This window comes from Clinocottus analis, unplaced genomic scaffold (genome assembly GCF_023055335.1).
Source record: "Clinocottus analis isolate CAN_PGR_092001 unplaced genomic scaffold, fCliAna1.0.p SCAF_24, whole genome shotgun sequence".
Lineage (NCBI taxonomy): Eukaryota > Metazoa > Chordata > Actinopteri > Perciformes > Cottidae > Clinocottus > Clinocottus analis.
This window is the reverse complement of record NW_027175976.1, coordinates 1,660,614-1,685,309: the sequence shown is the minus strand read 5'-3', so window position 1 is coordinate 1,685,309 and position 24,696 is coordinate 1,660,614. Positions and strand designations below refer to the sequence as shown.

The 24,696-nt window shown below is 47.7% G+C and overlaps 2 protein-coding genes across 4 annotated transcripts in view; one reads left to right on the top strand and one right to left on the bottom strand.

Moving 5' to 3' along the window:
- LOC137793905 (sodium-driven chloride bicarbonate exchanger-like) overlaps nucleotides 1-16,382 on the bottom strand; it is a 34,780-nt gene extending 18,398 nt beyond the window's left edge. For 2 of the 3 annotated variants that reach the window (XM_068590336.1, XM_068590337.1), the window contains exons 1-3: nucleotides 14,383-16,376; nucleotides 12,799-12,828; nucleotides 2,327-2,408 (exon numbers count right to left, since the gene is read on the bottom strand). In XM_068590336.1, coding sequence (XP_068446437.1) covers nucleotides 2,327-2,408; nucleotides 12,799-12,828; nucleotides 14,383-14,430 — 160 coding nt within the window. In that variant the 5' untranslated portion in view covers nucleotides 14,431-16,376. Of the gene's footprint in view, nucleotides 1-2,326; nucleotides 2,409-12,798; nucleotides 12,829-14,382 lie in introns of all 3 variants that reach the window. The other variant, XM_068590338.1, reaches the window with a different exon arrangement.
- Nucleotides 15,729-23,126, top strand: stk24b (serine/threonine kinase 24b (STE20 homolog, yeast)). Its single transcript, XM_068590339.1, has 11 exons — nucleotides 15,729-16,667; nucleotides 18,560-18,790; nucleotides 18,959-19,015; nucleotides 19,251-19,359; nucleotides 19,711-19,868; nucleotides 20,158-20,343; nucleotides 20,424-20,572; nucleotides 20,699-20,822; nucleotides 20,975-21,043; nucleotides 21,124-21,260; nucleotides 21,344-23,126. The coding sequence occupies exons 1-11, from the start codon at nucleotides 16,626-16,628 to the stop codon at nucleotides 21,378-21,380; spliced, it is 1,299 nt and encodes a 432-aa protein (XP_068446440.1). The 5' UTR covers nucleotides 15,729-16,625; the 3' UTR covers nucleotides 21,381-23,126.
- Nucleotides 23,127-24,696: the final 1,570 nt, after the last annotated feature.

Genomic DNA, 24,696 nt, shown 5'->3' with positions numbered 1-24,696 from the left:
CAAGACTCATGAGTGGAAGATATAAATAGCTTGCATCCTCCAGGCCTGAGCCACTGCTGATGTCAAACTATGTCTGTTCTTGTATTTCTTTAATCAGTCAAATCTTGAATTCATGCCACGGCATGTGACTTGCTGAGTTTATTATATTTAAGACGTTGTGTGTGTGTGTGTGTGTGTGTGTGTGTGTGTGTGTGTGTGTGTGTGTATTTATTTATGTACGGCTTTATGTGGCCACAGGATTGAAGCGGTTCTGAATGGCTGGGGGTTGAGCATGCTCTTCCCTCTGGCTCTGCAGCACAAGCGCTATTCTAAATGTATTCCCATAGATGCAGTCACTCCTACTAGAAGGGGTTGTAAAGTCAGGTTTATTATCATGGCGCCCACACAAAATCTACTATATCATATCATGCAATACTAGTATTTCTATCTCAGAAAGGTGGCTGTGGTGATAAAAAACATTTTAAGGAATGCAGTTAAAAAGGTGCAAAATACAAATATAGAGCATATGAGGACATATCTATGATTACACGGCTATAATTACACGGAGAGGACGGTGCTATACGTATCAGTCAATATCAACAAATCTAACGAAAAGGCTCAAAACAATAACGTGTTCGTTTGTATTTCAATACTTCTCTAATTTCCTGAAACAGCCGGTCCCTGTACTGTGCATTTGTTGGAGACTATTCTCATCAGCAGATTAATCCACATGTGGCGCTCAATTGTGTATTTGGGGCAACAGGACGGTGCATGTGAACACAAGGCTCTGGCTCCACACACAATGGGACAACACATGTTTGTGTGTCGCATTTATTGTTGTTTGTTTTGATGGAATTTGCGATCAGTAAGACAAATATGTTTCGTCACTAGACAGGCCTCTCATTTACATCCGATGCTGATAGGGCTTTCATAACGTAATTCAAATTAAATTGTAACATAATAAACCAATCAAGGATCCCATAGAAATCCCAAATGTGAGTGAGTATGAGAACGAGGACGCAGGTGAGTGTTGTTGTCAGTGAGATAACCTCAGAGGAGCTCTTTCTCCGCCGGCGTTGCCACAGCATCAGACAGAGAGCTAGTCATTACGCGGTCCTTGAGATGAAAGCCCCAGCTCACCGGCGGTGTCAGAATCAAAGAGTGACATCTTTGCCGGCTGCCTCTGCAAACGTCGCATGGCAACACAAATACAGTGGATGCTGACGGAGGAAGCAGATCTCTGCAATTCTCTTCATTTGTTTTCTATCCTTTATTCACTGCGGCGCCAAGAGTGTGTCGCTAACATACGAAGCGTCTGTGTTAAGTGGATACCGTCAGCTAATTTATACCGACCCACTGGTCTGATCTACCTTGTAAATTGGCAAAAAAAACACAACTAACAACTGCTTTCTACCAGCCAACTAGCTAACTGTAACGGCTAAGCTAAGGTTAGCCAGCTTGCTTGTACTTAGCTACGCAGCATTGATTTGGCATTTGGTTGGGTCATAATGTTAGCTGTTAAATTAATTTGCAAAGGGCAGCTCAATGGAGCCAGTGGTCCAAATAAATTATAGCAGCATTACAGATAGTAATTGTATTCTAAATATGATATATGATTGTTATATCACAGCCGAAAGGCCAGGAGCATTGCCATGAGCGCTTGCATGACAAATATTTTGTAAAAGTTGCACGTTGTGTCTTTAAAAATTCACATTTTCTTATTCACATAGAGTTAAAAATGTAAAAATCCCTCAAATCTGGATCAGTAAACCTTGGATGGAACAGATTGTTTTTTCCTCAGTCGATATTGCTAATTTCTAATTTCTAATTATCCAGCCTCGTAAAAACTTCAGTAAAAACCTGTTCTTTTGTAAGAGACTGTCGATACAGGATGCCGTTGGTGCATGAATTGGCATTTCCATCTCTTTTACGATGGACATAAGGCTGACGCAAACACATGAGCAGAGAATAAAGCCCTCGCTCTTTGAGGCTGCAGGGCTCACATCAAAAACTAATATCCTTTTGTAATGATAGACAGCAGGACAGACAGGTTTTCTGCCATTAACAAGCTCTGCTGTCAGTAATTCTGCTACGTAAGATAAGTTTACAGCGATAAAACTCTGCTATTGTAACATCTCTTGAGTACAAAGGGAAATAAAATACACCTCCGGACGACAAACAGGGCCAAAGATACACAAAGTACCAACATTAGCTCTTTTTTTTAGCATTTTGAAGTGTTTCACTTGCATGCTTATTCACTGAAGTGCCGATTTTCCTTTTAACATCTCCCCCTAAAAACATTTAGTTTTGATTGTGCAATGTTAACGATCACTTGTGGTTGCGTTACCTTCTAGTTCTTCCTTCTCAAAGTTGGTGTTGAGCATGGAGCGCGTGCCCCCGCGGTCCACCACTGCCTCTTCATCCGCTCTCTGAAAGACACACACACGAGTAGCATGAACGTGTTAACACACACATCCTTTCAAAGCATATCCTCACGTCAGATACACACACACGTGCAAAAAGAAGAATACGGCGCGTACTACGATGAGCATTAGCCGACACGTGACGCCACTTCATCAGCGTTAATGATAAAGGTGAGTGCACGTCACGTTCCCCGATGCCACAGAAAGACTTTTCAGGATTTTTTAAAGCTAAAAATCATCAAAATATGTCATCGAAATACTCCAAGATGTTACGTCAGTTTATTTGTAAACGGGGAACGAGGACCCGGGCGAATGGATGCGACGTAGCGCCTTCCTGGTCTCCTCCATGAGAAGATGCTGACCTTGAAAAACGGAAGAAAAAAAAAAAGGAGATCTCTGACTGTTCACTTTGCTTTTTTTTAATATTTAATGAAAACACTGGCTCATTCGTGTTGTTTTCAATTCAGGACGGTAATCTTGCTCATGTAAAAATAAAGATGTTCACACTGAAACATTGCTGCTGCAGAGATCGGCGCGCTGGAAAGAATCACCACCGCGTGCCAGAGTGTCTGCACCAATCAGCTGCTTTTCTAAATGTGTATCATTGAAAAAAACTAACATTAGTAATAACAGGAGGCTGCACGTATCCAGGTAATTTAAGCCAGTGGAGCGTGATACAGACTTCTGGAATAGAAAGATGGCTTCCTGTTGTTGTTCCTATCAGATTGCTCAGGGAGCTGCACGTCAATACCTTCTGGGCCGTAAACACTCATGATGAGTCCATAACCTTCTCCGTCCTCTCCCGACTCCCAAATCCAAATGCACACGTGTGTTTGTTGTGTTTATTATTTACATCACGTATTCTCTGCCCTCTAGACGCCCTCCATGAATTTGCCGCAGGTCCTGACTTTCATGTTGTACCAGCAGCTATTATTATTATTATTATTATCATCATTGTGAAGCACTGTGGTCCCTATTTAGCTGCCTCATTATCCTCCTGCCAGCCATGAGCCTAAACACTGCGACTGGAGCTCAAACAGGAATGGAGGAACAATAAGCTAAATAACCACTACGTTTTGGACGTTAGAAAAAAAAGATCCACAGTTGGACATGTCCCTCATGTAAGCTTAAGGGATTACTGTACGAGAGTCTGCCCTCTGGTATCTGGCATCTACTTTGAGTGTAAAATTCACAGTCAGTGTCAGTTTGAACTAAATATTCATCCCCCTATTGTTTATATTCCTCATTCTTTTCTTGTACTCTTTGAGAAATCTCTGGCACAATAATTTCCTTCATTCAAAAATAAAGGTCGACATCTCTTGAAACTCGCTCCTAGCTTGTTAGCTATCAGCTCATCAGCTACAGTAGTTCACCAACTCACCCTTCTCCTGTCTTGTTGACAAAATGTACACAGATGTTTATGAGGTTTTAATGCTGAATTGCTTAAAAAATAGTGACTTTTAACTTGTTGATGATGTCACTGGATGGGGTGTGTTAGTTTTTCAGTCAAATATCTGCATTTTTGCTGCAACAAAAAGCCTCGAAAAATAATTTGTGTATCCCGCTCCACAAAACCAGAGAGCTACATGACACTATGAATACCAACGTCAAACTATTATCAACACGGAAGGCTTGTGCCGTTCGGTATTGTGACAAGCTGGATGTGGCCGATGTCGCCCATGAGTCTCTGATCCAGGGAGATTAAGCAAGAACACTGGTGGTACAACACTCGAGAGACACGCACACACACACACAGAAACACATGGACAACCACGTGAGAGACGAGCCAAAGCATGAAAGATGCGTGTTGACAGATGCTGGGCGCTGACATGGCGGGCTTACTGTACAGAGGGACAGCAAATGCTCTCGTGGACGCGCAAAAACAGAAGCCCGGTTGGTCGAGTCCCTGGAGACAGACTTCCCTAGATTTCCCCTGACAGATGGTTAATGGTAATCTGAAATGCCCGGGTGTTCTCGTAATGTGTTCATTTTGTCATTACCCCGTGCCTCCGCATTACAATTCCCTCCGATCCAACCCTCCTCACACTCGAGACCGATCGCAGCACACTGTCCGCACTGTGAGAGGAGCCACACAATCAGCACTCCAGACAAAGAGATGGCATCCCAACGGCAGTTAAACGGGTCTTAAAGGGTCTCTGGCGCTCGGTAACACTACCGCTTTTGTCCACAGGGACCGCCAGAATCAACGTGACACTTCCTCGTAGTAGCTTCACAAAAACACAACATTCTCATGAGCCTGTGAGAGGAGCAGGGCGAGTCGGCCCCTGCAGGGACATCAGGGAAACCCCCTCAGTCTCGGTCACACACTGTGGATCCCCGTCCCGTGATCACTACACACATCTAAAACACACACATTACGCAACTCAGAAAGCCCCAGTATATCGTGAGTATCGCGTGATGGCAAGAGGATGGGGAGTCAAACTTTGTGTAACCTCCTGTCTATTTAAATACATGTCTAGCCAGTGTCGCCATCTGCCAAAGTCCACCGTTCGGATCCAGTCACATCTCCTGAGATTCGGGTTTCACGCAATGACGAACAGACTGTATCGAGCAAAAGGTCAAGAAAAACAAGGTATTTCTCTGAAGGGTCTTTTCCATAAAGTTGTCCGACACTTTGCCGGTGACTTTCATTTGAACCCGGAGCAATTTAAAATAGTGTTGTCCGTATTTAGACACAGAAATATGTGAAAATAGCTTTAACTTGTGTTTAAGTGATGACATGGTGAGAACACCAGATAGAGATCAGGATATACTGTACGTACTGTACTTGTATCGCACTTTTCTAGTCTTCCGAACACTCAAAGTGACATCATTCACCCATTCATACGCTGATGGGAAACGCCACCTGCCCGTCAGGACTAGTTAACATTCACACCCATTCACACACAGCTACGGGAGCAATTAAGGGTTAAGTGTCTCGCTCAAGGACAAATCGACATGGACTCGCGGAGCCAGGGATCGAACTGCCGATGCTCTGATTGAAGGGCAGCTACTGCGCTCACTGCTGTGAGTTATATGAAAAGGTCAGAGGTCATCAGTGGTGCACAAAAGGCGCGACATGACATCACAGGTTCGCTGGTTTCTACTACTACTGACCTGCTGAATAATATGTATGCGTGATAATTGCTTTGTGTGACTGAATGATGTCATTTGGTGTTGGTTTTTAGGCGGGTCTCGATCTCAATGGCACTTCCTTATGAACGTCGTTGTTTTCAGTCCTATCCGATGACAGTTTCCTGATGTATACACTCAGAATCTCCAGCCTGCAGGTCCCTGCTACTATATATAGACGCTACCTCGTGACGCTGACCCCAGACCAGCCGAGAGAGACTCGCATCTCCGCTCGCCAATCTGGGTTGAGATTAATCTGCCGGCCTTTATGGCGGGATAAAGCCTTGTCTCTGACCACGGGATCAGTGATGGAGGGCCCTGCGTGGTGGAGAGAATTAAATGAGCCGTTTCTCCGTTCGGCCCGCTGGTCGCTGATGAAGGCTTCGCGGAGAGAGGGAGGAGAGGGAGGGAGGGGGGAGCACGTGACCGAGACGCCAGGGGAGTCGGGATGGGAAGAGGAGGAGGAGGGGCAGACATGTGACCGGCATGATGAATAGAAACACGCTAACACCATGAACACATCGTGTCCACGTTTGTCCCCGCATTGTTTTTTCCACCGTAAGCCTCTTTCCTTCACTGGTTATTGATGCGTTTGTGTACACCTTCCACACGCAATAATCAACTCTGCGGGGTGGCACATGCACTGTACACACACATACAGACACACACACCAGCGTGCATTGGGCGAATGCACCCAGTTCCTCTGCAGGCGGTGGCGTGATGGGGGCGGAGCCATGTGGAAAAGAGAGCTGGACACGAGGGGGGGGGGGGGGCTTCAGGGCCCCGGACACCAACGAGGACCAAGGGATGTTCTAATGTCACTGTGTGTTAAGAGGGCGTGTGTTCATGTGTGTGCGCGGCGAGCACTCATGCAGGGAGGGTAAGTGGAGCATCACGACCTTGAAAATGCGCGACATTGAATTCTATCTGATTTCGATTCAATGCACATATGGGTTGATGTGCGGCGTATAGGTTGAATATCCTGCACTCACATGGGTTCAGTGTGGGTGGTTAGTTGCATGCATGTGAGGAGTCTTTAATCCTGAACATCCCATTTTATTAATGTATGCATTAAAGCAATGCCATGTTACTTCAGAGTAAGAAGGAATATAAATGTCGGGGCTACTGTTAGCTAACAGATTGATGCCGTACATCTGACATATGTGAAGACTACACTACACATGCTGTTGTTCCCGTTCATTCAAACTTCACAAAACGCACCAATGTTTTAATGAAAGACCCTTAAAACTGGTCTTAAATGTATTTCATGAGCTGAATAAGCAACAATTAAAAGATAAAACTCAAAGCTGCCGAGTCCTGACTGGGAGGTACAGTGTGTAAAATGTTAACTGAGTGATCACGTACACGACACCATCGCTCGTAGCAAGGCGATGATTTGAGAAAATATGTTTAAACCCAATTTACTTTGCACGCCCTCGAGATGTGTACGCAACAAAACCCAAAACAGCAGGTTTTACTACAAATAGACATGTCCCTTAAAAAGGAGTACCACTAGTGTCCCCAGGTGAAGTACTGGATCTATAGTTACATGTTCACAAGCAGGTGAGGCCATGCACAGGGTCAGAAACAAGCTGTGTGTGTGTGTGTGTAAGTGTGCAACAAGTCCGTTTCCAGCAGACTTGATAATCACTCTGCACTTTGAAATTGCATTCTCAGACGGGGGGGGGGGCATCCGGATTCAGCCCACAAGAGATGAGGAGAGCGTTTCTCCACCATTTCATCCGCCAGCCTCTCAACACCTGGTTCCTCTTCGCCCGGCTGCTGCTGCTGCTGCTGCTGCGTGTGCGGTCCACTCTTCCTGATGAGTTTCATGCCTGACATTGTTAAACGGAGCCCGAGGAGGATCGAGTGATTGACCCAAAAAAAAAAGCCAACGCCCTGGCTTTTGTGCGAGAGGAAGGGAAGGGGCGGAGGGAGGGCACAAAAAGCTTCTATACACAACATCTTGTGGGGTATTTTGATATCATACGAGTCCAAAAATAAACAGTGAAAGTGACCTGGACATCCTCTACCGAGACTCACCTCTTACAGTTAGTTACTGACTCCTGACTTTAACTGCTCTCATGTAGACCACCCTGCCACTGGCTGCGATCCAGCAAGCGGGTGTAATCTGGCTTGTGGTGGCAGTGAACACAGCCCGGAGCTGCTGTCCTAGTAATCGATGGGAGGGATGACTTTGTTGATTGATGCCATTTGAAATCAGCGTAGGAATTGTCTGAGTGCACTTTCACTGACCTTCAACAGCGTTTTGAATTTAAAAAGGAGGAAGTTTGCACGTGGCGAGGAGGATGACACGGCCCACGCCGACGGTTTCTTAATGTCTCCTGTGGCTCTGGAGGGAACTAGTCTACAGAAATTGATCCCCATGATGGCATATCCAGCATCCACCAGTGAAGTGAAGTGCAGCCAATGAGCTGTGGTATAGCCGTCTATACGCCCCGGGTGCTGGTTATTGGTAAATAACATTCATATGGAATATCTCGACCGAACGGCAGTAGAGACACACACACATGCAGAAAGATGGTCCCTGATTTAATAGATAAGTGCTATAGATTAACTGCCACTTAAAATCACACGTTTTTAAAGCGTCATGTAAGATGAGAACATGTGAATATTGAAATTTGTTGGAATACTGAGTCCATATTACACAAAGATAAATACTCCTGCTCCAAATGTAGCTCTCAAATACCACATCACATGTATTTGGCGAGAGCCCGGCTGATTGATGTGAGGTTGAAAAGTGCTTTCAGACGACATATACATTCACGAGAGACAAGAGAAGACGGATTAGTCTGGAAAAACGACAATTTAAGTAATTTTTCTTTCAGACAGTGAGATCTAGCGGCGCGGTGGGGATTAAAAAGACGTGATGGGAAAGAAAATAACGCCACAACTGTCCAGTGATATAAAACAACAGAGAGGATATGTCGACGCCAGATCTTCTATTCCATTATAAATACATACACCACAGATGTATTTATTCTAACAAGCTCTTCCCCAGGACTCTGTGTGCATTATCACGTCGTTCTCGGGGAAGCAGATATGTGACCTTGTTTCTCTGTTCTTCCGGGACGCTCTCACGAGGTTCTCACAACAGCAGGGATGAAGATCGTTTCCATTACCTCTAGATCTAGGCCACGAGCCGTACTCTAGATGTAAGATGTAGTACGCTGCATTGAAAGCGCCACGGAAAGCCAAGCAGGTGGTGTTTTCCTACAAAATCCATAAACACTGGGTCTGAATTTAAAATCTGTTTACTTTCAATCTGTGCCGGAGTGACTCTGTAGCTCCTAGCTAGCTAAGAGGGGAGATGGATTATCGGCTGCCGCACGAGCCGCGCGATTGGCCGACAGCTTCTGTTGTCATGGTTTTCATCCCTACAGATGGCAGTGGGCAGCACCACGGGAGCAGAGGAGGAACACGCCACGCTCGCTGGGAACATCTCCGCATCGTCAATTTCTCTCCGACCTTGTCGGACGGGGGACGACAAGGTGGGGAGTAAGAAGTGTGAGCGCTGCCCTCCACAAAGAGTTCAAATCTACTTGGACTCAAACTTTCTTGCATGTCCTCAAAGCACCACACACACAAAAAAAAGGAAAAACAGCAGGAAGAAGGGACGTGTGCGTGCTCAAACGCAGACAAATCCTGCAGCTCCCGGCTTTTGTTCGGTTTCTCTGCCTCACAGATCACCGGGGTCAGTACAGCGGGTATAAGCTCCTCTCTCGCCCCAGAATTGACAGCCCCATCTGTCAGCCAACCTCCCCGGGACCTTTTCGCCTGCACGGCAGCATCACCGGCTTCCCTGCCTGTCAACTAGACGCGCAGCGACATCGAGCAGCCGGCGAAAAACGGAGCGATCGAACCGCGAAGCTTTTTGAGAATACATCGACAGCAGAGTCGATGAAATGCTCGGCAAGATCAGAGTGACCTTACCTGATTGATAAATCCTCTGTTGTGGTCCACGGAGAGCATGGCGTGCCTCCTGTGAGGTCGGGGGCAGGACGCCCGCCAACTCCCCCTTGCGCTTGCGGCGGCGACGGAAAGACGAGAGGCAGAGGGCTCAGGGCCGGAGCCCCACACTGGACCGAGAGCGCAGTGCGTGTGAAAGTCAGAGAGAACAGCAGAGGCGACGATCAGCTGTTGGGCTGTCGGTCGAAAAAAAAAGAAAAAAGAAACTCTCCCTCTCCTCTTCCCCTCCTTAGACGCTCTCTCCTCGGACGGTCCTCCCGTGCGGGAACATGGCAGCGTCCTGGCTCTGGAAAACTCCGACGAGAAGACGGCGTGGAAACCAAAAAGCAGCGAGCTCGGCACGGCTCAGACTCTGCCTCCCGACTGCTTTCATCCAGGGCTGCATCAAATGTTTCTGACAAGCGTCCATCCGCCAATCCTCCCCTCCCTCCTCCCCAGAGAGATTAGCGCTCTGACATCACGGATGCTTCTGCTCTGCTGAGCCTCGTAGCTCTGCTGGCTCTGTTACCTAAGAGGGAGCCTCGGGTCGCAGGGAGTCAAATAACGGCGTCCTGCCATCGCACCCGGCGGCTGAGCACCTCCCGTCGGGCAAGAAGCGAGCATTGCAGTGTCGCTGAATACAGTGTGTGCATCTTTAAGCGCAAGTGTCTGCACGGGGTACCTGCAGGAGGAGGAGGGGGGGGGGGGTGAAGATGCACTACAGCTCTCCGGCTGTAGTGCATCGTCAGCGGAAACTGTGGCACGAGGCGCGCTGGAAACGGATCCGGAGGAGCGGGCGTATTGCCGCGGGACCGCCTGTCAGGTTCCAACAACGCCGTCCTTTGAGGTTCACAGAGAAGGTGCTCACAGGTGAGGATCAGACCGTGATCAAATGTTCCATACACCTTTCTCTCGATCGTCATCTCGCCATCTGCCTCTCACAGTCTCCACCCGGCTCTGTACCTCCTTGCCCTCTTCACCTCCCTCCCCGCCGACTCGGCTATAATTAACCGCGGAGAGGTGCGCGGCGCTCGGGGGGCGAAGGCCTTCCTCGCCCGCCGAGTGGATCGGCACGCTCGGCCGAACAAGCATCCGCCGAACAATCAGCCGGCCTCCGAGCCGGACGGCGCTTCTTGGCAAACGGGGCCGCTGTTACATCAGGGCTGTGACGAGGAGTCCAAGTCAGATCCAGCATCAGGAGTGCAGGTCAAGAAGCGGTTCGCATGGGGGGGGGGAGACCAAAGCGAAGAGGTTTATCTATGTGACCGTACGGCACATGATCAGATGTGAGGCGAGCGCTACGCCGCCGGCTGAGCAGCGCCGCCTGAAGTGATGACAATCAGGGGTTGTGGATGTCACTAATAACGTTACAGCCGGTGAACACGACGACAGCCTGGATTTGCTCTACAGCAGTTAGGGAGCAGGACACAGGGGTCAACGGGGTCAGGACTGTGTATTCATGGACAAACTGTGACCCTCACTGTGTATTTGATGCCGCTTGACAACTTTACACCTTATTTCTTAATAATAGAGAGGCGCAAGAAGGATTCAACATTTATTTTTGCACGTCTTGTTCCCTCATCTCGAAGTCAGTGTTTGCTTAGATGCCTGATATAAAGTCTGTGGTTAATAAGAGAGCGTATTGTTCAAAAGTTGGGCTCTAAACCTCATCACTCGTTGGCCTTTACAGCCACGTTGTGTTTGTACTCGTCAAACTAGCCAGAGGGCTCGTTTGTTGACAACCCAACGTTGGCGTTTCACTTCTGCTGATTGCATTCGCGCTTCAACAATCCCAAAAGTGGGTTTCCTTTGTGAGGATTACCTTGCTGAACAAAACCTGCAAGCTCTATCAGGAGACGCAAGAGTGGCGTCCAACCCTCGGCCAGAAAGGGAACGTGCGGATTTACCAAAGTGCTAAACTACGTGTTAAAGATCAGTTGAATCTCACGCCACCAAACACAGTTAAGCTTGCAAACTACTCCCCAAACTATTATATTAAATCCAGCACAAAACATTTGTTTCAATATAAAATGGTTCAACTGGTTGCATTCATCTAACATTAAGCAAACATTGCTACCACATTGTATCATTAATCAGATCTAACAATGAGGTGAATGAGGAAAAGTTCATCTTGTGTTGCATTCATTAAAAAGATACTGAACTCGTGTTTGCATGTTTTCTATTCATAACCGTCAAATTCCAGCGATCAAACGACAGACCTCGGGGCGATCATACGACAAAAGGCGGCAAACATCAACGTCTCCTCACGGCATTTAGGAAAGAGGAAGTCCTGAAGGTCCGAACGGGAACACGTGGAGTATTATTAAGTGGAGGATTCTCCGCCGCTGCCACTGGCAGACACTTTGTGCTCGGTCTTGTCCTCAGTCTGGCTCACGGCCCAACGGTTGCATAAGCAATATTTTCTCAGAGCAGATGACCTGCATCCAAACTCTTCTCCACGACTGGCTCAATTGTCTCCCGTCCGGTGAGTCCCTCAAAGCAGTTGCACTTCGCTCCAATCATCTATTATTATTATTTATTTATTTGCCCAGCATGGCTGCCAGATGCTCCGTCACAAGTGTGACAATTGTGATCTAGAAATATGCAACATCTGCTAAACAAGCTGGCTAATGAAAGTTAGAAACCAAAGACAGCTGTGCAACATTACTGTAGATTACAGATTATAGAAAACATGGATTAACAGTAAATTGTGATCAACATCGGGAGCAGCCTGGAGGAAATCTGGCTAATCTTTTACTTTAAAAAAAACTTGTGAAACATGGCGGACTGCATCTGCAGCTTAAACGAGCTCGTTCGGCGTTAAAGAAACTGCTCCTTGGTTCAGGTGATTATACACACCGGCCCTTTAAGTGGGCCTCGGTGAAGTAGTAGGACCTCGCACAGGTATTTAAATGAAAAGGTGTGTATCTTTGAGGGACTCGCTAACATCTCAAACACATATTGGGGCCCAATTTGACACAGATTTTTGGATTTGGGGGTCAAAATCCAATAAAGTTTGGAACCTCTGACTTAATCTGAGGGATTTAGGGCTGCCTCCTCCTCACATCTCCGGTAAACAGAAGATCTTCGGTGCTTTAGTGTGATTATTCATGGAGAAACACAGTTTCTGAGTCATTGTTTAGAATACTTACCTAACCTTTCATCATGTTGGCCTTTACAGTCCCTGATTTACTGTTTTCTAACAAGTGTATCAAACAGAGTTATCGCGGGTTACAACTGAGCCAATCGATGTGACATTTGTTTTTCTCTCGTCCCAGACGAGAGGTGTACTCACCACGTCTTTGTTTTCTTGGGGACTTTGCTCCTGCAAGAAAAAAAACATAAAGAAATGAGTCAACAGGACAAAACACAGCATGTATACCTCATGTAGTGAACGCAAGAGTCCCAACAAGTAAGAGATATGGGTCTGACAATGAGGCCATCCGGCTCCAAATGGAACATACGCTGTTGCTTTCACCGTTGGGAACCTGTTCCGCTCGTGTTTTTGTACAGAGATGGCCCTGAAATACACCTCACATACTCATACGTCCTGCAAAACCATGACAACGCATCCGCTTGCTGCGCAGGCAGGGAGAGGGACATGGATGGAGAAGCAGCAGTGAGTTACGACAGAGAACCGCATCGAGACTGCAGGGGGTGGAGGGGATGGAGAGGATGGAGGGGGGGGCAGAGCAGCCCCCTCCATCCCACATCAACCCCATCCGACTCCACTGTACGCCGTGAGCTCCGGAAAAGCTATAGACCTCTTGTGTAACACGTCCACAACTAACAAGAAGAGTATGGATTCAGAGAAATCGCTGCTACTATATATATATATATATATATATATATATATATATATATATATATATATATATATATATATATATATATATATATATATATATATACTTAAACAGTGATTACGCAAATATATATATACAGCTTTATCTTTCCCCTTTCTCAGCACAGTCTCACTTGAATGCTAATGAGAGGCTGCCTTCAAGTGACTTGACATGTTACGTTTGAGGGCCCCATGGAGCCCTTCTTCTGTAAGTGGGCTCCGGTGGCCTCAGACCCACACACACACACACACACACACACACACACACAAACACACACACACACACACACACACACACACACACACACACACACACACACACACACACACAGATTGGACCCCTTATGTTTTCCTGCCACACTCCACCCGCCAACTCTCCATTTGATGGATGGGGATTTACACGATGACAAATAATCTGATTATTTATTTTTTTTATTCATAACATATTTGTTTTTTTGCCCTGCTCTGAAAAGTGCGTAGCCTCCACACAGGCCCCAATGGGCTTATGAATAAATCGGAATAATCCAGGTGAAGATAGAAAAGATGGTGAGCTGGTTTCCATCCAACATGATTCTGGCACGCACCGCATCCCCCCCCTCACAGGTCCGCCTCAGACCCGCAGTCCTCATAAAGATGCAGCAGGTTTCAGACAGACAATTTAAAAAAACTGGGTCGATGTGCCCGCGTGATGTGTCTGAAAGGCCACACGGTATACAACATGGATGTGTGTGTGTCTGCTGTGGAACACCGTGCCAACCTGTGCGGCTCAGCACGGCCGTCTTTTGTGTGTCCAAAGACATGGATGTGAGAAGTGAACATCGACTCACGCTCCACTATCGCCATAAATGTGGAGCATTTGCTTGTTTTTTTTTATATTAAATTTGAAAATGTCCACACCGATGGGACGTCTCATGTCCATTCCCCTCACACACACACAGCTGTTTAGTTCCTCCAGAGACGCTGCGACCAACTGTGCCATTCAGGTCAGATGTGTAAAGAGTGTAATTGAACGTAAACACGATAGCGTGGACTCACCGTGGGTAAAAGCGGCTCCATTTGAGCTCCTTGATCCGTGATGTCCATCTTCTTCTCCTCCTCGGCTCCTCGACTGACGAGTCGTGACGCGCTACTCCGCTTCTGTCAAACGCTGGTTGAAGACGTTTTCTTGTCTTTTTTTATTCTTATTATCTTTAAAAAAATAAAGTGCGTCTTCCTTCCCCCCGCCGCCGCCACCGCCGCCACCACAAGCTCACATTCACCGGCCGGGGATTCTCAAATGGAGGTAGTAGCGCAGCATTCCCGTCCTGCCCCGCATCGTTTACGCATGAAGGAGGAGGCAGCGCTTCCGATTAACGCACGTTGGACCCTCCGGACGAGGAGGCGCACGAGTGTGAGTGTGTAGGAGACGCGGGAGCCGCTGTGCACGCGTGCTTTTCGCCAAGGAATGCCAATAAGCCACACAAACAGACACACGTTCAACCATTTTTTTTAATAGGGGCGATTTTGAATTTTGAGCGACATGGCGTTCCATCCATTTTCTTATTTACATATTTATGTAGGGCATCTTTGTCTCAAGTTTAAAGGCAGCAGCAATAACGAGCTTGCAATATGCCTTCTTGATGTATAAGGGACCCACATGTTGTCCACGCTGGTCCCTTTGTTAGAACACACCGCCTTTATGACCAGAAGGCCTGCTTCAGCTATTTAAATATGCTATATGATGTAGCATCGTTGGTGTTCTTGGGCAGCAACAAATACCACCGGCTGCAGTAATGCAGCGGCCACCCCGTGCATTTGGCTCTCGCCGCAGAGAGCACGCGATGGTGCACCAGCATCCACGTCCGGATTACACAAGGATGCTGCTGCTGATGCTGCGGGAAAAGACTGGTGCACTGGCGCCCCCCTGTGGCGAGACACGCGAAACGCCACGACAATTAGAGTCAATTAGCGCCGCAAATGGCATCGGTGAGGAGAGTCATTAGTTTAGATATGCTCCCAATGCAATTGTGTTAACGCAATTAAATTGTGCACGGTAATACCTTAAGTATCACAGAGGACTGCGTAGTGAATGTGGCGTTACTAGATTAACGTGGGGTTTAATAATTAAAAAAGGGGTTTTTAGGGTGATTGGCAGTGTCAATAGTAGAGGTTGCCAGGTGCCATTGATGGGCTTTATTATGGTCCTTAATAACTGGAAAGGGATTTGATCAAAAATTATTCTTCTATACAGTACGCTGCTATGTAAAGGTGGTTTATGAATTAGCTTATTAATAAAAACAAGTTTTCTTTCTGTCTCTGTGGACCAAAATCAACTCAAATTGCTGTTGCCGAGTTTTCTCATGAATGGATTCTGAGCCTGACAGCCACATCCAAAGTATTTAACATATATCTCTCAAAGTATCACCGATTCTCCCCCAAAACTTTTTACCTCGGTCCGTCCACCTGGCATCATACACCGGCGAGGGAGAAACGTTGTTGTCGATCCGGATCCGCCCAGCCAGGCGTCACAGCACCGACAAGATGGCCGAGAGTACGGGACGAAAGTGAGGGGGGAAACAAAAACACGGGCGAGCTATCCTTGCCGCAGATGCCCGACCTGTAGAGCTGCCGACGGCGAGTTAGAGCAAAGATAACAAAAAACAGAAGGCGGTGGTGTCGGTGTATTCGAGCCTCCGTCCTGTGGGGGACGTTTGCGGCATGCGGACACGTCGCGCTCCGAGCTCGCGGACGGAACGTCATGTCGGGTTGTCTGCGTTGGCTAGCTAGCTAACGAGCTAACCATGCTAGCTAGCTGACAACACCGCCAGCGAGAGAATACGGGCCAGCGAGTGACAGTTGGGTCGTTTAAAAATACGGCTTTTGTTGCCACTCCTTTCGCGTCTGATAATTAAAAATGCGACGCAGCGGGACAACTTCCTCCCCCGAGTGGGAGAACCGGATTCAGTGCACCAGTTTTAGCGCGTCGCCAGCTCGGCTAGTGGACTAACGTTGCGGATTTTTAGCGTTAGCGAACGTCTGTTAGCTTGCTCAGCTGTTTTGGATGACTTGGGGGTCGTTACCGCACAGGAAAGGGTGTGTGTGGGTGGTGGGGGGGCGTCTTTTTCTCTAAATAAAGTACCTGGAGCGGGTCTCAGTGGGGGCCTGTGTCACCAGGTGTTCGGGAGGATTGCTGACATTAACGGTACAACCGCAGCCGGGACTGTAAACACAAGCCGAGCCGAGGAGACGCCAGCCCCGCGTTGTTGGACGAGGCGCGAACCCAGCCGGCCGACAGCACCATGGCCCATTCTCCTGTTCAGAGCAACCTGCCGGGGATGCAGGTAAGCCAGACGTCTTTTTAACTCGCCCCTGTAATAGGTAGTCGAGGTCACTGCCAGAACACAATGTACACTTGTCCGACACCCCGCTGCGGGTTTCACCCGACCCGTCCCCGCTTCCCGACCACCCTGTGTGACTTTGGGCATCCCGGGTAACGTTCACTTTCACCTCGTCAGAAAGGAAAACGTATACAGCTCATAATGCACCCATGTTGATGCTGCAATGACCAGGAAGTGCACCGACATTTATCGAAAGACGTTAAATATTAAACAACCTAAGCATGAGTCCATAATATAAACTCTGTGTGTGTGTGTGTGTGTGTGTGTGTGTGTGAGTGAGATGCCGGACAACATAGCACAGTTAATTTGCGTCATTAGTGTATTGTCCTTGTGCCATTGAATGCCACATCTGTGCAACTGAAGGATGCGCATATTGAACGCAACATTCCAATATTTCAGCTTTCTCTGTGCAGATCTCCTGCACAGAGAAACTATGAAGCGCACGCACCTCGGTCCAACCTCTGCTGCTATCTTTAGGAATTTGCCTATAGGGGATAATTGTGTTGGGGAGATAATTGTTCCTAATGTAAACTGCCTCATGCACCAGATTATTTCCCTTGTGCAGGCTCTTTAGCAGATTTCTCTGCTTTGGAGGTAAATGCATGGAGACTCTGGGTCTAGGAGAGGATGCTTCAGGGGCAAGACAAACTGCTGGGATTTCTTTGGGCACCAAACAAAGACTTGAGTCCATTTTAGAGCATAATAACTCCTCATAAATCACGAAGAAGTTTTGCTTCCCAGTCAGGTGATGATTGTTCTTAAAAGGACACTGAGGCAAGAGCAATGTTTTTTTTTAGCTCAGTAGTTGAAGTCGAGTCTTTCCAGTGTTAATTTGGCATAACGAGCTCAGTTCAAACCCTGGTTCAGAAAACAAATCATTTTATTGTTGCAAGACGATATGACTCATCAGTTTATTGCCTCTGTCCCACACCTTCCATTTGCGTAATCACCGTTGAAGTCTCTTGAATACATTTCTTTCACAGCACCAAAAAGGGCCTTTATCAGTGACACAAGGGATCCTTTTTTTTTGTGGCAAGCAGCTGTTTCATTTTTAGCTATCGCAAAACGGGCATATTGACCTGGGCTCTGCTCTGAAGAGGTCATGAAAGGAAGTTGTTTTTATCAGCGCCCTGCTCCTGTGTTTCCCACATACCAGCCTCTGGAGGGTTCACTTCCTGCAGCGCTCAAGTAGGGTTTTCTTTTTTTGGTCAACGATCTGATACACATGCTGCTACAGTGTAAGCTTATATATATATATATATATATATATATATATATATATATATATATATATGCACTCGAGATCCTCGATTCCTCTCCTCAAGATGAGTTATAATTGTGTCTCAGGGTACCAACAGTTATTTTGGCTGAACAGTGATATTGTGTTTTCCCTTTGAATGACTGGGTCCAGGACTGTTGGTCGGACTGAACAACAATTTAAATATATAGGAGCTAATGATTTCATAAACAATAGCCAAATACACAAGACAATAAACCCCAGAGATGCAGCCGACTGTTCAGAGGTCATTTTTAGGAGCACATTATGTTATTTCAATTCCTTTTAACCTGCCTGTTATCCAACCGTCACACTCTTTCCCTTTGGTTCTCCCGTGTCTTTCTCTCTGTGTACACAAACACAAGCGTTACGAGTGAATTAATGTTTCCTGTAAGAACGGCACCCTGCTGGCGTTTTCCTATTTACTCCCCCGACATCCAGTTCTTTTCAAACACTCCCTTTTCTTTCCTCTTTTTCTTTTCCCTTTCTTTCCTTTTGTTGTTGTTGTTTCATTCCGACTTCCCCCTTGCTTTGTTCCCCCTCTCTCCGCCACCGCCAGAACACCAAGACCGACCCGGAGGAGCTGTTCACCAAGCTGGAGCGCATCGGCAAGGGCTCGTTCGGCGAGGTGTTCAAAGGCATCGACAATCGCACCCAGAAAGTGGTGGCCATCAAGACCATAGACCTGGAGGAGGCCGAGGACGAGATCGAGGACATCCAGCAGGAGATCACCGTGCTCAGTCAGTGCGACAGCCCCTTCGTCACCAAGTACTACGGCTCGTACCTCAAGGTGATGCTTGTTGTAATACTTTCCCCCTTCACGTGAGCAAACAGGACGGACGGATTTCTCTTTCTCTGCCCACCTTTTCCCCATTAATCCTGAACCAAAAGGGGATTGGCCTCGTATGGCATCCCACTGCTGGCAGCTCACCCTCTTCTCCTCTCTCTCTGTCTCCAGGACACAAAGCTATGGATCATCATGGAGTATTTAGGGGGCGGCTCGGCGTTAGATTTGGTAAGTGCACATCGACACATCCGACACCCCTATGTTTAAAAAGTCTCCCTATCCATTAGATACTTGGCCTTTCCTGAGTGATGAAGCACATCCACATGTTCACCGTGGTGTATAAAGGAGCACTGTACCTCCAAAATGATCATCAAATACTTATTTTTTGTCAGCCCTGTAGAATGAGTAGTAATCCGCCCCGAGGCCCACCGCTCACTCGCCTCTGTTTGTTTGCCCTCTAAAGATGGAGCCCGGGACCCTGGACGAGACCCAGATCGCCACAATCCTGAGGGAGATCCTCAAGGGCCTGGAGTACCTGCACTCTGAGAAGAAGATCCACCGCGATATCAAAGGTAGCCCGGCGGACAGAGCGCTGCCATCAGAGGCCGCCGGTTTTCAGCCGGCTAAACTGGCATCACGGAGCACACACAAATATCACGTAGCGCCTTAATGGTATTGACGTCCACTCACGGGTTTCATTCATTATGGAGGTTGTGTTGCATCGGGGGGATTGAGGTGAACGCTGCAGCGCTTCTCTAAAAGGCTTCTGACAGTCGTTCTCCGCTCGGGTGAAATATATCGGCGCTGCAGATCAATGGTGCTGGCGGAGGCGTCCAATGGTGTGTGTGTGTATGTATGTGTGTGTTCTCCGAGCTGCATCACATCATCCTTCCCCTTGTCTCCCCCCTCCCCCCTCTCCACAGCCGCCAACGTGCTGCTGTCCGAGCAGGGAGAGGTGAAGCTGGCGGACTTCGGCGTGGCGGGCCAGCTCACCGACACCCAGATCAAACGCAACACCTTTGTTGGCACGCCCTTCTGGATGGCCCCCGAGGTCATCAGACAGTCGGCGTACGACTCCAAGGTGAGGCGACACTCGCGTTACATTTGGTCATGTTGGTTTGCAGTCATCAAGAGGAGTCGAGTGGAGCTAACGCCTGTGGCAGTTTGACAACATTTTGGATGTGGAGGCGACGAGAGAAAAACACAAAGTTCTCTCTCATTTTGTTTCAGTTAACTGCGACACCTGGTGGTAGAATTCTGTAAATCGGTCCGGTGTATTGGCTTCATATCAAACTACATGAAGTGTATGCCTCATAAAAGCGTGTGTCTGCCTATGTTTTCCTTCACCGCGCGTCTCTGTGCTTTTCCAGGCCGACATCTGGTCGCTGGGCATCACGGCCATCGAGCTGGCGAAGGGCGAGCCGCCCCACTCGGAGCTCCACCCCATGAAGGTCTTATTCCTCATCCCAAAGAACAACCCGCCCACGCTGGAGGGCAGCTACAGCAAGCCGCTCAAGGAGTTCATCGAGGCCTGCCTCAACAAAGAGCCCAGCTTCGTGAGTACCGTCTCTTTTGTCCGCTGCTGCGTCGTGTGCTCATCTCAAACCTGATCCCCCCCCCCGTGTCTCTTCCTCAGAGACCGACCGCCAAAGAGCTGCTGAAGCATAAGCTGATCGTGCGCCACGCGAAAAAGACCTCCTACCTGACCGAGCTGGTGGACAAGTACAAGAGGTGGAAGGCCGAGCAGTCGAGAACCACGGAGTCCAGTTCGGATGAATCCGACTCGTGAGTTTGACTTTTTACGTGTGCTTTTCCCCCGCTGGCACAGAACTACACCGTCATCTTGATCTTTTTCTTTGCATGCTATCATGCTGAACGTCCAAACGCCTCTTTTCATGTCCGTCCAATCAGAGAGCAGGACGGCCAGGCGTCGGGCGGGAACAACTTTGGCAGCGACGACTGGATCTTCACCATCCGAGAGAAAGACCCCAAGAAGCTGCAGAACGGGGAGGGGCAGTCGGCGGCAGCAGACCAGGTTCATCCCACAGAACAACTAAATGTGCACCGTTTCAGGACCGGGAACGCTGTGATGTTATTTAGGGAACCGCGTCCTGATTTTAATAGATTGCCCCCCTAAGGTGAAGCCGCACTACATTAATTTCCCTCGTCTCCTCCCGTTTTCCTCAGACGAAAGACATTCCAAAGAGGCCTTATTCACAGAGCCTGGTCACGGTCATCTCCCCGGCATTAGCTGAGGTAAGGACTCGACGAGGTCACTTAAAGTTATTAATGTTTGGAATCGGCACCGACCAAATCCTCTGCCCTCTCGCTCGCAGCTGAAGGCGAGACAGGAGCAGGTGAACGGGAACCCCATGGTCCTGGATGAGCTGAGGGAGGCCATCCTGCTGGCCGAGGAGTCCTACCCGAGCATCTCCGACTCCCTGGTGGCTCACATGGTCCACCGGCTCCAGAGGTGACGCTTCACAGCCGTTTATCATGTACAATTATTTTGTTTTTAAGCTGTAGAAGACAATAATTGTTTCCCTCTCCTCTCAGTTTCTCCACGAGCAGGACGTCCTCCTCCTCCCCCTAGTCACCGGCCCTGCTCTCCCGGCCCCTCCCTCAACACCACAGCCAGGTCACAGGGTCGAGCCGTTCAGCGCCAGCCGACCTCGTTTGACCTCCCGTGTGTGCGCGTGGCGGCTAACCCACTCCTTCCAGCCACTGACGAGGGGAGAAGTTCGGGGGGGCAGCGGGGACGCGCCCCACAAAAGGGACGAGACTCAAACGCCCGAGCAGTGAAACGGACTCTGGGCTCTGCGTGAAGCGCTGGACCGCTCCAACCTCACGTGCCGCCGAGTCTCCGCATGGAATCTGCTCAACGAAGGAGCCGGGACGCCCCCCCCCCCCCCCACCCCGAAAACCCCCGAGACTCCATTGCCCCCTTAATGCAGGCGTCATATCCCCAGAACCTCTGAAAAGCATGCTTGATGAACCTGCAGGGATATTATCTTAGTGTGTGTGTGAGTTTGTGTGTGAGTTTGTGTGTGTGCGTGTGTGTGCGTGCATGCGTATGTAAGACTCCCTGTTCAGGCAAATTTGCAGCATTCTTAATGAAACCTCAGGTAAAGCGCTTTAAGTGGACTTGGAGGCCGTGGGGGCGCCGTGCTGTACGTGATTACAAGTCGTCTTTGCGGGGGGGGGAAATGGATCACTGTGTACAAAATGGTCACGCGCATTTTGTAGATATTGGTGATGTTTAAAAAATAGATATTTAAGAAAAGAAAAAAAAACAGAGCGAAACAGGAAATGCCTTGCCTTTTTTTGAGATGCACACACACACACATCCGGCATTTCATCGTGGGTTTTCGTTGCTCTCGCTCGGTGTTCGTCAAGTGTTTTTTCTCGAAGTGACCGAGTTCCAATCTTCCATTTTGAATCACCGGACTAACGACGATACTAAGCGTACTTTGTTTAGAGGCAGAAGCCTTTCCTATTTCTTTTGTGTAGACAGTGAGGGGGGGATACCGACCTGTGCTTATGTTAGACCAGTCAGTTTTTAGGACAGAGTGGATCCGTGTCGGCGGGATGACGCCGTCGAGTGGAGCCCGGGACATTTACAAAGGGCCGGCTGAGCGCCGATATCAAGTATTATTTTTTTGTTTTGCATTATTTTTCCCGTGGAGGCGAGGGACAAAGCCAAGCTGCAGACGTCAACGCCATCCCCGGACTGTTCCGTGTCTCACCTCCACGCCGCGCTAGAAGTGCCACGTCGCTCTTTTTATGCTCTCACCAGATGTTTCTAGTATGATTTGCACCTTTTGTTGTATTATTTTTGTATCGTCAGATCAGTTTATTTGTTTTTTTTTTTATTGTTTTGCACTTTGAAAGTGTGTCGAGTATTTAAAGAAGCCTGTAAGAGGAAGAAAAAAAACCTAAAAAAGTTGCTAATAGCCATGTTTTACTATATATGTTTACTTAAGAGTTGCAGAATTTACTACTGTGCTAATGCAGCAATAATGTTGAGGAGTTGCATCAAGACGCACTTGTCAACACAGGGATCGAAAGAAATTAAGAAATACCTGATATTTTTATAACTGCAAAGATGGAAATATGGAATGCTTTATGGATATGAGCAAAAAAAAAATCTATACCTTACAAAAAAACATATGCTACGGAAATAACTACAAAATGTGTACATTTGGTCTCCTTTATCATAGCTGACAGTTTATAGTACTGTATATAATCTTTGCTTGTGTCATTGGAGGATTCCCAAGTTAAATGTGAGCTCCTTGTAAGCTTTCAAAGTGACATGAGAAATAAAGATGCTAACTGAGAACCTGTCGCGTTTTCTGGACCTGAATGTGTGGAGAGGTGATATTAATATGACACATAATCAACACAAAGTGTTGAGGCGAGGCATTACAGGGAAACATGACGGAGAGAAGTATTTATAGGTAAAAGTTGAGAATAAAGTCAAACTTTTCAGTAAATGCACCAAAGCTAGTCATATTTATTCTCAAAGGTTCAACACATCCTTCTCACTTTTGACTTTGGTTTTTTTAATTCCTATGTCTGGCACTAATACTGAAAGTTTATTTATTCTCTAAATGCAAAAATAAATTAAGAAGAAAATCTTCCTCATTGTTTTTGTTTTGTGTCATGCTCTTGTTTTTTGGGTAGGGCTAGCCTATTAATTTCAGCAAACATCCAGGTATGATTCAATGCAAAAAAAAAGGTATTACGCATTACTACTTTGCAGTTAAATATTCACATTTATTACAACACTTTGACATAAGGACATCTTATTAAAAAGGCACTAAAACGATAATTATGTTTGCTTACTACTAGTTTGCATTAACGCAGAGACAGACGTGCACACAGACAGATGTGCACACAGAGACAGACGTGCACACACACAAACAGACGTGCACACACAGAGACAGACGACGCACACACACAGAGACAGACGTGCACACACACACACAGGGCACGCTGAAGCTCACAGGATCGTGTCTGCCAACTTTAACTGACCTTGTGCCTCTTCCACAGAGTGCTAATACTGTTACTGTTCATAATGTGTGCACAAAAACATATTTCTGTAGCTTTTAACACGCAAACGGCGCACATAGCAAGCCGCCTTCAAAATAAAAGCATCTCATCTTACGGAAAACCAGATAGTTTAGCTTAATGCAGGTAAAACACTTACATGATGTTTTTGAAAGCTGTCTGTGAACCTCTGGACAAGCCCTTTAATGAAGACAGGGTGATGTGTCTCTTCAGGTTGAATGGCATGTCAACATATGCTGTCTGTCCCTCATATGTGTCCCCATCTGGTGTTTCATGCTGAGTTCAGGCGGCTGATCTGGAATCAGTCGCTTCAGCTGGAGTTTCTCCGCCCAAGTTCTTCTCTCAAACGGGTCTTGGAGGAGAGATTTACTCTGGTTTGGGTTGAGCCTTCTTGCAAGTGTAGCGCTCAAATGTTGCTGCGAGAGAAGAGAAGCCGGCGAAATCACGTGAGATGTGAACGAGACATGAGCCCTGACGAGAACAGAGACACCGGACGCCCTGTGGGGCGGGATGAGACCAGCCCCTCCCTCCGGAAGTCTTTTTCACCGTGCTGATTGGATGAATTGTACGTCGCATTTATTTATTTAATGGGTGATTGGCTAAACTGTGTATGAGATCCGTCTTCTTTGGGCAGAATCGATCAAGCCCCATGGCGTGCACTAGCAGCAGAGACGTGCACCAGCAGCGGAGACGTGCACCAGCAGCAGAGACGTGCACCAGCAGCAGAGACGTGCACGAGCAGCAGAGACGTGCACCAGCAGCGGAGACGTGCACGAGCAGCAGAGACGTGCACGAGCAGCAGAGAGGCGCATGTGAGCAGCTGAGAGGTACACCAGCAG

Coding starts and splice junctions, on each gene's coding strand:
- stk24b (XM_068590339.1), top strand. CDS start 16,626: ATGGCCCATTCTCCTGTTCAGAGCAACCTGCCGGGGATGCAG. Junction 18,791..18,958: donor ACTACGGCTCGTACCTCAAG/GTGATGCTTGTT, acceptor CTCTGTCTCCAG/GACACAAAGCTATGGATCAT. Junction 19,869..20,157: donor AGTCGGCGTACGACTCCAAG/GTGAGGCGACAC, acceptor GTGCTTTTCCAG/GCCGACATCTGGTCGCTGGG.